The sequence below is a fragment of the Echinococcus granulosus genome, assembly GCF_000524195.1.
Source record: "Echinococcus granulosus chromosome Unknown EG_S00032, whole genome shotgun sequence".
In the NCBI taxonomy this organism is placed as follows: Eukaryota; Metazoa; Platyhelminthes; class Cestoda; order Cyclophyllidea; family Taeniidae; genus Echinococcus; species Echinococcus granulosus.
The window spans coordinates 168,608-180,332 of record NW_020170412.1 but is presented as its reverse complement, the minus strand read 5'-3'; the positions used below and the strand labels follow the sequence as shown (position 1 = coordinate 180,332).

General features: G+C 40.6%; 1 protein-coding gene across 1 annotated transcript; it reads right to left on the bottom strand. All coding sequences in view use genetic code 11, as the record gives it.

The window, feature by feature from the left end:
- Positions 1–7,996: 7,996 nt before the first annotated feature.
- Positions 7,997–8,644, bottom strand: EGR_04830 (hypothetical protein; the record flags this gene model as incomplete). The annotated part of the gene is made up of 1 exon (XM_024494079.1): positions 7,997–8,644. The coding sequence occupies one exon, from the start codon at positions 8,642–8,644 to the stop codon at positions 7,997–7,999; it is 648 nt and encodes a 215-aa protein (XP_024351468.1).
- Between the last annotated feature and the right edge of the window lie 3,081 nt (positions 8,645–11,725).

Genomic DNA, 11,725 nt, shown 5'->3' with positions numbered 1-11,725 from the left:
TACCGGACCGAAAATTTGTTGTACTATTTTTCTGAGCCTTTACGATTAGGCTGAACAGCGACACTGTCTCCAAGGTAACAGTACACCTACTGTACCGAAATAATCCTTTCGTCACTCGTAAGTTGCCGCTAACCATGAGGCCAAGACTAGTATTTGGCTCTAACCGCTAACAAGGGGAACGCCCACGGTCTTCTTCTGCCCAGAGGCCACACCCTGCAGTAAAACAGTTAATGTCGACGTCGGTCAGCGTTCGCCTTCAACTAGCGTCACGAGAATGCAATGTCCTAACTCCCCTACCAAGGCCAGGCGTCACAAATGTGTGACGTTATCTCTGGAAGTTTGTGCTAGATAAGTGGCTGCACAAAATCCCTTTTTTTTTCAGAGATTTAGTTGAGTTTAAAATAAGGAAGGCAAAATTAAGAACTCTATTGGTTCGAGGATAAGTACATGATTTTTTTTGCTGCTTTTGAGTGGCAGTTGGAGTGGCCAGTTCATTGGTGCAGGTGTTGGTGGTATTAGTAGAACAACGCGGCACATCTGGCGTTGTGGCGACTGATTCTCCTCTGGGACTTGCCAGCAGCAAGCGTGCTTGTTCAACTTGTTTACAGATTTAGCCCTTTTTTAACTGTCACAGAGCTTTCTTCCTACTAGCAATTGAAGGTTGTGGGATGGGGATTAGCGCATTTGGCACTGATTGTAAGCCAAGTTTTCGGGAGAAGTGTTTTTTGCATCGGAAGCGTAACTACCTTGCTAAATTAGTAATGTATGCCACTCCCACGCGTCTGTTGGTGCTGGATGTAAAAAAAGGTGTTTTTTACGCTCGTCGAGTCCTACTAGGAGTTCCTGCGATTTTAAGACAGCGCTGATAAACACGAAACCTAAAGACAAACATTCCTCTTTTATTGTAAGCACCATGAGCAACTCCTCCGCATAGTTAGCATAACCGGCAGTGTTGTACAGCGCCTCGAGATTTCCCTGATAATGAATGAAGACATAACGAGGGTGGAGTATGTATTGCTGACAGAAGTACAAAGGCGTGGCTTAAGTGCTCGCGAAACCAAACTGATGAGTTCGGCAAGCAGTCGTGGGAGTGTGCTTATCGAAAGAAAGAGATGTGAATTATAATTGAGTTCCAGTTTATACCTGATGGATGCTACCAAGAGAAGTCAACACGGTGCAGTCCAAATTCATTAACTTTGTGAGAATACCGCCAAGGACGTTAAAATTTAGATGATTTAGGTAAATGCATTCTGAGGTGATGAATATCTTACGTTTATTCGTAGCTATGGAGCAAATCCCTGTTTTACAAAGCATCAGATTTTTTCTTGGTCAAGCAGCGCAAAACACGGTTTATGACGTCGACTTTCTTCGCGGCGCAGCGTAAGCGTTCCTATTCAGGGTTGCGAAATGGTTTCTTTACATCAATGTGTGTAGCAATAGTGATTATGAATGATTAACTAATGTTTAGTTTACTTCCACATACTTACTTGAATGACATTACTTTCAAAGGATGAAGTGTCAGACAATCGCTAGGAATTTCTGCTGATTCCCTACTACATTTCCGGGACAATGGAACACCTTCACCGCATTTATTATAATAATTAAATAATGGGATTGTGTGGTTTGCTACTCTTTAAATAGTAAGCAAATAATGAGTTCAGAGTGTATTTAATTCGATGAAAAGTAGTTTTCAAATGCCATTCACTGAATGGGAAATTCTCCAGCCACATTTTTGCGAATTAGCACAGCGAAATCATTTACTTTTACCGAAATAGAATAAGGTAGTAGGCTATTTTAGCATAGCCTTTTAAAACGTACTTTGTATTTGCCCTATATTATTTGGACAAATATTTTACACACGTTTGACCTAAGATGCATGCGATGCCCCTATTGGCTACTGCACTTTGGTGGGGAGCCTCAAAACGTAGGTTTCGCAGTCACTTATTGTCATTTGTCGGTTCGCCTCATTAGTTTTCGTTGCTTCAAAAATCCTAATGACATGCATGATGATTCACTGCTAGAATTATGACATCGTATTTGTTTTCGCAAATGCTCTTGAGTTTTGAGGCAGGTTTGGCAATGGCTGCCAGGAAGAATACCGTTTTTCAAGATGGATGTGCTAGTAAAAAAGTGCGAAAGTCAGGCTCATTAATCAGAAAACTACTTGAAAATGTCATCTCGAAGGATAGAAACAGAGACGAACCATAAATACCCACACCGCTACCTGCCTTTTTAGTGGATAAGATTAGTAGTTAGTGGTGCTTTCAATTTACTCAAGTATCAAGCCAGTGCTTTGTCACGTCATTAAAAACTATCGGTGAGACCATCAGCACCAGGTGCCGTTTTCCAACCCTGGCGTCGAAAATGTGACGTGTGACTGGTATGCGGCTGGATAGACGAGGTCGCGTTTAGCCAACAGACTAATTCAATTTAAAACAGGTTTTATGCTTGAAGAGTAAAACATCCAGGTTGTGCATGTCAGTTTTTTGATAAGGCCTTGGTAGTGAACATGCTAGGCTTGGAGTTTTCAATTTTTTTGTGACGATATTTTAGGCTCGGTCTAGCGATGTCACAGTTCACAAGCGCTGACTTTGGTCATGGCTGAGAATTGATGAAAACTAGCCACTTTATGTTAATGAGGCAATTTTTTTGAAAAAATTGCAGAGAAGAGCGAATATGGTGAAGTAAATTAAATCACTGTGCTGAAGCCCATGCTTCTGACAAACAGTATGACGTTTTCCACCATCACGGGATACTTCCTCTACCTCTATATTTGATTCCATCGTAAAAAAGCACTTACTACAAGTGCTTTTGAAAAAATAGTCCCAAAAGCTCGTTGGTCTTTGTCCGTGAATATGATATGGCGGAAAATAATTTGTTTTTCCCACCTCGCACTTGCTATTAATGACGTTGGATTTTTTATCTACAAATTTATCTTTTCTGCGTGCTATTAAATAGGAGACATTAAAATCTTTCCCACTTCATGACACATCTCACGTATGGTAAATTATGAGGTGGGAAGAAATGGAATGAATATTTTTTATCTCCACAGGAAATCAAATTACCATTCAACTTGAAACTAATTGAAATTATTCGCTAGTTTTCCATTCAAACCACAAAATTTGCTTGTTAAGAATGTGAACCAGTACGGAATTTGTATTAGCACAACCGACTACTTTTTCAAGTAGACGCTGCGAGCATTTCCTATGCTGGAGGTTGTGTTCTCTCCAGTCATTCTCGAGAACTCACTTATCTCCTTTGTGCTTTCTACCCTCGCTACTGGAGTCTCAGGGACAATCAACAGCCACAGCGCAGAAAAGATAACTTATTGTTCTCGCAAGTCACATGTGTAATTATCCTTCGTTGTTTTGAACTCCGCCAACTCTTTCATATTGCGCGATTTAATGTGGGCATTCATTTATCATAAAGGGATGAGGAACAATGGGTGCAGACACGTGACACTACAATACAATACAGTTTCGCATGTTTTTACCCTCATTTCTTGGTTTATACTCTCCTCGCGTTATTACTTTGTGGGCAACTGGGGAGAGTATGACAAAACTGTCACGTATGGGAAAAAGTGTGACACAACAGTAGTCAAATCTTTTAGAAAAATGCTCTACGTTTTCCACCGACTAAGATCCGTATTACAACGTAATAAAGACTATCTGTGGATTTGCTTAGGTTTAGGTATAAAACCATCAAACAGGAGAGGAGGAATAATTTAGGGGCGTGGTCCCTGTGACACGAAACCTTCCCATTTCTCCTCAGTGGTGGGATGGTGCCTTACCCACGTGGCCTGTGCTCCTTGTCTCCTCTTGGCAAGCATGTCTTAAAACGCCTTTGAAGTTAGTCGCGGCGTTTTGACGAATTGGCTCCAAAGTTATCAGTGTCTATGTTGGTCTATGATTAACATTACCCAGGAGTGGTGTAGTAAGTGCAGACATGGCGAATGAGTCAAAGTAGTGTCAAGCCACAGCTAACCTGTTAACAAATTTTAAGATCCTAAATGAAGCCGTAACATTACTCATTGGAGACATAACCATTTAAAAAGACCTATAATTATAAGGAATTGGAAACTCTTCCCACAAATCGAATTCCCGCACTTTATTTGTTGCTTGTATGCTGCGAAATAAGTGGTCCATTAAAAGACTTCTGGAAGGAAATTGTTCACCACAATCAACACATTCCATCTAAAATGCCACTAACTAAAAATAAATAGAATTATCTTCAGACCCAAAGCATCCAGGGGTTAGTTTTTATTGCTTCGAACCCAGCCAATCTGTCTGCAAAACACGATTTGGTGCAGCCAGTTATATGTCATAAACAGACATAAACGTGTGTCACATATTTGGGGCGCTTGTAACAAACATGGCGAGCTAGGTTTTGCTTCACAAAGTCAAAACATTGCAGAAAATTTTGACATTCAATTTAGCTTAATAATATCCAGGCAGCGAGAAAATTGCATTTGTCATTTTTTTGTGGTTTGACTCGCCTTCTACGGATGGAGTACCCTTCCCACACCCAACATTCTTTCCACATTTGTTGTAGAAAAAGGCCAACAGTCAATCACATAATGGGTAGTAGAAATCAAATTCCACCGTCGAGTTGGAGAATGTGATGAAAAAGCTTGACAGCATATTTTACAAAATTGAGAGAAATTTTAAACAGAATGCTAATGTAAACACTAATTTTTGCTGCTCTCATGTCACGCAGGCATTGAAATCATCTGCACGAAATTTGGATTTCGCAAATGGGGATCTGGATGGTACAATTTTTGCGGGAAGTGCACTTCGAGGATTCGGTTCATCGTGTCTAGGAGTGCCACAGTAAAGGGATTTCGTCAAAATTCATAAGAGACCACTTTTGAAAGTTTAACTGATATTTGTAATAAACCATCCTCATGACACTAATGCCGGCAATAAAAGGTACGCTTTTGTGGTGATGTTAGTTTCCCTATGGGGACGTGAACATGGCACAACCACCTCTGCCCGGCTTGCAATTTCGTAACATTTGGGCACGGCGAATGCCGAGGCAGTTTTTGGTCTTTGACCAATGCGGACGATTCAATTTCCGCTGCACTGAGTTGAAGGAAGGTATTGATGAAGGCGACAATTTTTCCGGATTGCAATATCACGCCTGACAAGATTTAGGTGCGTCATTTAATTGCAGAACATAAGTGCGCATCAAAGCGGTGAGGTGTTGGTATTATTTTACTAAGAGTAACTTAGCACAGATTGTTTGTGGAGGTACAGGTGCATTGGAAAATCCACCGTAGTCAAAACTTTTTATTTGTTTGTAAATTGCTAAGATAATTTTAGCGCCTGGAATGACCTGGAGACGAGAGCGCCCGACAGAGGTACAATAACGGAGCTCCAAAGTGGCCTGTTACCAAAACTGAGCATAAAATAAATAATTAAAATATTACATAAGCGTATGAAAGGACCACGTTGAAAATAATAAATGCCACATTTACTCTTCTTGGAGACTAAGAAGTCCGCATCTGATTTGGTCACTGTCTGTGTTTTGAATTTTTTATTATGTTGAGACGCTTTGGTTAGTCATTTTGAATGTACATTGACTGCGTGGGACTTTTATTGTTCAATCAAATTTGATTACACTTAAATGTCCTTAAAGATCCGATTTTTTAAAATAAGCACAAGATAGGGCTGCATCGATACGTTCCATTTCAAGTCATACTGCTCAAAGTCTAAACCAACCGAAATAGCTCTCCTCAGGCCAGGAATATTCTACGCCAGTTTTATTGTTTTAAGTCCTTCCAATCTGCTTGCAACGCAAGATGTGATACAGCCGCTTATCCGTCATGCCATTATGCAGCCGAGCTCAGATAGCAGTCAAACCGTCAAAAATACGTGACTCAGTGGCAAAAGTGTTAATAGAGCTATAGTACATTTTTTGAGATCGTTATAGATGAGACTGGGCCATGACAATTCTGGAACTTATTTAAATTTGTGATGCTTAAAAGTCTTCATTACCGTTTGGCATCTAAGTGGATGTCATGTGTGATCTTTGTCTAATCTACAGTTAATGTGTGACACCAATACCTACCTACGACCTGTATTGAAGTAAAAGTGAGACTACGTTTAAGAAAGAGGTAAAGCATAAATTCAAAGAAGTGCAAATAAAATTTACCTTACAGATGCTCTTTACACTCTTTACGCTGATCGTCACTGGCATACAATGCGAAGCCGCCTTAGAAACCCTTACATCATTCAGCTGACTTTATGCTGAGGAGAGGGGGCCGTAGCCACCACACAAGCTGGAATTGACATCTTCTGTGGGGGTAGAGATATCTGCTGGTTGTATACTTTTGATCCCCTTCTAATCACATGCGAGTGGTATCAGAATCCCTAGTTTAACTTTACCGTTCCTCATGAACCAGCTTCTTTATCGCCAGAGTTCCTCCGATCTTTTGTTATTACATTTTCAGTAATAACAGCCTGCATTTTGACTTACTGAAGTATCTGCAATTAAAAGGCAAGAATTAGGTGCGTTAGCGCCACCTGCCGGCAGGAGAGAGAGGGTGGCGGGTTCCACGCACACACCGTGAATGATCGCTTCTTGTTTGCCTCAAAGCTGGGTCACGGAGAAAAAAGTAATCATTGCAGCGGTCTATTGGGGAGGCGGTTACATCAGAAGCAGCAAATGCGTTTTTGGGGTAAGAAGTATCCGTCCCGTGAACCAGATGTTTCTCCTGTTTCCTATTTTCGTTACCTTAGCCGCAATTCCCACTTGTCATTCAACATCAAAAGTGGAAGGTTTTAGCTGCATTTAAGCTTCAACAGCAGTAAGATCTCATCGGTTGGTCCATTTCAAGATGTTCACTCCTTTATTAAGCAACATGAAGAAATGACCATCTGAAGGTGAAAAATGTACATACTTCTAACCTTCACCCGTTCTTGACACATAGATGGAGGGTTGATCTTTCTACTTTAATAAAGGAAGACACTATACGGAATTGGGAACTGATATGCCCTCACTCCCGCTCCATTCGCATTAGCACAGGTGGACAAATGCGTGATTCACAAACCAAATTGCTACAATTTCCTGTGAACGCAAAAGTGGACAAATATGCCTTTTTTTGCTAGTGCTTTCCTTCGGGCTGAGAAATGTTTTCCTTAGAGGGATAGCAAGCTCCCATTAAGCAACAATCAAACAAAGTAATGGTGTCTAAAACCCAATTTCGTACCCAAAAATGACAGCTGCATTTCGACCCCTCATAGAATATGCGTACATTTCTAGTTGCTTCTTAAATTTCCAAGTAGTTAAAACAGTTTGGTTATAATTTGATTGTCATTGCGTCTTGCGTACGCGGTTACTGACGCATTAACACTTTTTGACACGATACTGTCACCTCAAATTTGGAAAAACGTGGAGGAGAAGCAATTTGGGGCTAATTCTGGCTTTCACATAGCTCTTGTCAAAATAAACACAAGCAGCTCGCAGCTAACGGGTGTCGAAGGGATTATAGGGCTGCTGATGAGCTTAAACAAAAATAGGAAATAACTCAATTTAATTTGCGAGATATATTTCCAGTTACCTCTAGCAATATTTCGAGAGGTACTATTTCTTGAAACTCTACGCCCCATTTTGCTCAAATATTTTCAGTGCTTTAATGACAAATCTGTTTAAAGGCCAGAGTACCACAACATTTGATCTACATATCAATCATTTTGACAAATTCCTGATTTCAAAATTTTGGCTTTTTAAAAAGTTTTTTTGACTTGGATGTATCCAAAACACGATGAAAGAAGGCTAGTGTTGGAGTGGATTCGATATCAAAATACTACTAAACAATTGAGGGTCCGATAAAGCTATGAAACACTTAATCTTTTACTGAATGTGTGACATAAAATCTCTTTTATAAAAGACATTTACATGATGTAGGTTAATTTTAAGATCAATGGTATGATGCCGCAAAAGGAGGTCGGTAGGGAGACTTCAGTTCGGTAAAAATACGCGTGAACAGGTCCAATCACTCCTCGCAAATATCCTGACCCATCAACACATCTTGGTGGATCTCTTGAAAGACTTCTTCTTCCTCCTGCTCCTTTTCCTTCCTCACTTCCTTTAAGTCAGACGAAGCACTATCCTCCTCATTTGTCTCTTCTTGAATAGCCTCCTGACTCATTGCATTTCGAACCGAATTCAAGCTAGGAAGAACATTTGCAAAGGGCATCAGTGTGCCATATTGAAATCGTCGCTCAAATTCACGAAACCCCTCGATCAACATATTCACATCCACATGGTCAGCACAGATCAAGCTACCATCCGGACCCGTTCTAAGCATCAAATTCTTGCACTTCACATCGTTTTCACCCTTATACGTCCCCAGGAGCATCTGCGAGATTCTACTGTTCCTGGTGTCCTCAATTTCAGGCGACTGGTTTCGACAGCTTTGGAAACAGCAGGGCAGGAACCACGCCGTTGTTTTGTCCCCATTTCCATTATGCGTAATGGACATTTCGGAGTTAAAGATAACTCGAGGTGGAGGCCAATCCGCTGTGGTTATCATAGTGCGTCGAAGTTTCTGCGTAGTTCTTCTGAGATGGGATCGTGTCCAGTTCAGAAAGAAGGCATGTTCGGTCGCTTTTTCACTGCAGGTGACGTTTGTTCGAGACATACTAAAGGATGCGTTTGTGCAACACGTCTGTATGTATGATAAGGAGAATGTCCAGTGCTTGGGTAAATCACCAATAACCGGACTGTGATTGGTCGTATCTTCGCAAACGCGTCAGCTGATTGGCCAGGAGGCTGATTAGGCGGTGCTTATGAGTGGCAATGGTAGTAACGCCTCCACTGCCATGACGACTGCCTGAATTGGCCATCAGTGGATAGTAAAGGCGTTTGACCTCTTATCTGGACTGCGGATTCCAGTCAAAAGCTGCTAACGAGTAAAAACCTGCCGTTATGAAAGCTGACTAGAGGACTTCCAACCTTAAGGATACCGGTTCGTAACGAAGGATAAAAGTACATGGTTAGAGGTTATGTTTGGCTGATTTCCAAGAGTATTAGCCATTTTGCTTCGAAATTCCAGTGAATTTTCTAAAGCACATCAGCTTCTAATTATCTCCGAAATATCCTCTTAAGCTGAAATATTCACTATTTAGTGATGTCTTGCTAAGGCGGTGAGGATGGACGCTCAAATCATAAATTACAATTTAGTGCCAAAAAGGTATTTTGGGAAAAAAGAGAGGAGAAACGACTGATTCTGATATTTTTTGGCAGTCTTTATTACATGCCACCAATTCCCATGTTGACTCTTCGCAGCTGCAATGCCGAATGCAGAGGATGCGTTTGACTGCCTCATGATTTAATGCATTTTTTCTCAAAAATCACAAATCCTAACTCTTGTATGCTGCATAGATGCAAGGGCATAGGTACTCTACAATGATTAATTCATCTTTTAAAATAAACTAAGGATTATTTTGCTTCTTCACAAATAATATTTAAGTGAATAATTTCGCCCGACTTCATCAATCCAAGGTAGCTACGGTAGCCAAGGGTCAGGTAAACATTCCCATGGCGGAAGATCTATGGACATGGAGAGTTATTTAGCGAAGCGGAAGGGCCTTCAAAGAAGTCTAAAAGCTTCCATTCGAGGCCTTTAACTTCAACTGCATTATTTTGAAAGACAACCAATCAGTTTAACCCTGGAAATTAATTCTAAGTTATCTTCGTTTTCCAAGGCTAAAATATTTGCCAAATTTTCTTCCCCTAATTTATCCCTATTACTGCTGCGATGGAGACTGCTAAAGTCTAGTCAAGGTTGCGTGATGTCTTAAGTGGACACCGGTTTCGTAACAAAACTAGCATTTGGGAAATTTTGAGATTTTTTCTTCAAGTGTACATAAGACTTGAAGTTTGATAATAAAAGCTGGAACCTTCCTTCCTCTTTCTTGATGCCTAAACGGCAGCAAAAATACGACGAATTCACTGCTCCACGACACTGACATGCAATGTCCTACTTTTTGATGGTTAGAAAGCGCTACCCTGCTAATTACTATTCTCCTCCCTCCCTTTCATTCAGTAAGGTTGATTTAGTGTTGTAAGGTGAAGCGATCATATCCATCTCTAACTTTATTTTACGACACGAAACGGGTTAAACTGGAAGTGTGAAAAAGTATGTGTCTGCAATGGAAAAATATTTGTGTAAGTTGTTTTGTTTTCAAGCAAGCGTCGCATTCTCCGCAGTTTCTGCTACTGTACTTCATTCACGTCGCCCGTCAGCTCTTCAGCGCATTTGCGATTGCGCTGCGTCTTTTGCACCGCTTTTGGGGAGGATTCTGTCTCTCAAAATCGACACAAAGTACATATATCGTAAACAATCTAGCGTATATGATAATTTAACAGCACGTTTTGACAACTAACATATTGTGCATGACTCTCCTATTTCATGAAAAAGCTCCAACAGACTCCTCAGTTAAAGTTTTAAATGATTGGAATACCCCATTGGGAGATAGGGACTGTGTGTGCTCGCTAATTCATTTGCAACTATTACAAAACATTTCACCTTGGAAGACATCAAAAATCGCCACTCTCTAGACGTCATAGATGGGGCTCGCAATTTCTCTTAGAGGGTAAAATTCACCAGTGAAATGGTTGCCACTCATCAAGACCCTCCTGAAAAGGAGAGGAAGTACACTACTCGGGAGGAATATGTACTGCCGATGTACAGCAGGGTATGAGGAGTACCGGCATGGCCCGCAGACCAGGCCGCACGGCGGCGGTACAATGGCGAACACCGAAGTGGTCCGCTAATAAAACCAAGAAGTAAACAAACAGTCAAAGAATTACAATGGTGTCCGCAGAATTATGATAATTAAACTACCACAATTACATATAGAAAAATAAGATTGGGTTTTGGTAAAAAATCCTGATTTTTATTCACATTTTGATGAGGACGAGTGTAAGGGGTGTTTGTACTTTCGCTAACGTAAAATTTGAACGAAAATTATTCCCCCAGGAGAATTTAAAAGAGGTCAACATCCATTTGACAAATGGATGAGCTGAGCGAATTTGAAAATTAATTGTCGTTGAGACAAGAGCATGTGACGCAAACTAGGTGGTCTGCAATTAAAGTGGTGTATAATTAAAAATTCCGACAGTCCATTCTAATAATGTTTGGACATTTTAAACGGACATTATCACAAAACATTTTTGTTATAGCGTGTCCAAATTCGTCCTTATCTAAAAAGTGTAGAGAAATTTGGGATGTTCGTTAATGAAACAGAATCCTCGAAATTAGGATAATTGTGATCACACAATTACATGCAGTAAAATATATTTGGGACTTGCCAGAAAGCCCCACTTTCCACTTAAGATTTGACGAGGACGACAGACAAAGGGTTTCTGCAATGCTTTGATTGTCTGCTTAACTCTTTGTTTTGATTTCTCGGGAACCTAAGGCCCCGTGTTTGTACTCAGTCGGCTATTCCTTTTGCCTGTGTTCTAGATACTTAGAAATTCTTAAAATCCTTACAGATTATGTACTACCGACATGCGGAAGAGCTGAGGGTAGGGCTACTAGCATGGTTCGGAAGTCTAAACAAGGGGCCTTAAGTGTCCTCGTTACCAAAACGCCGAGCTTAACAAACAAACAGAGCATTACAGTGTGAGAAAGTCTATCTTTCTACAAGGAAATGCTTAAAAGTTTTTATTATGACACCTAAACAAGTGCTATCAGTATCTTTAGAAATTAAAG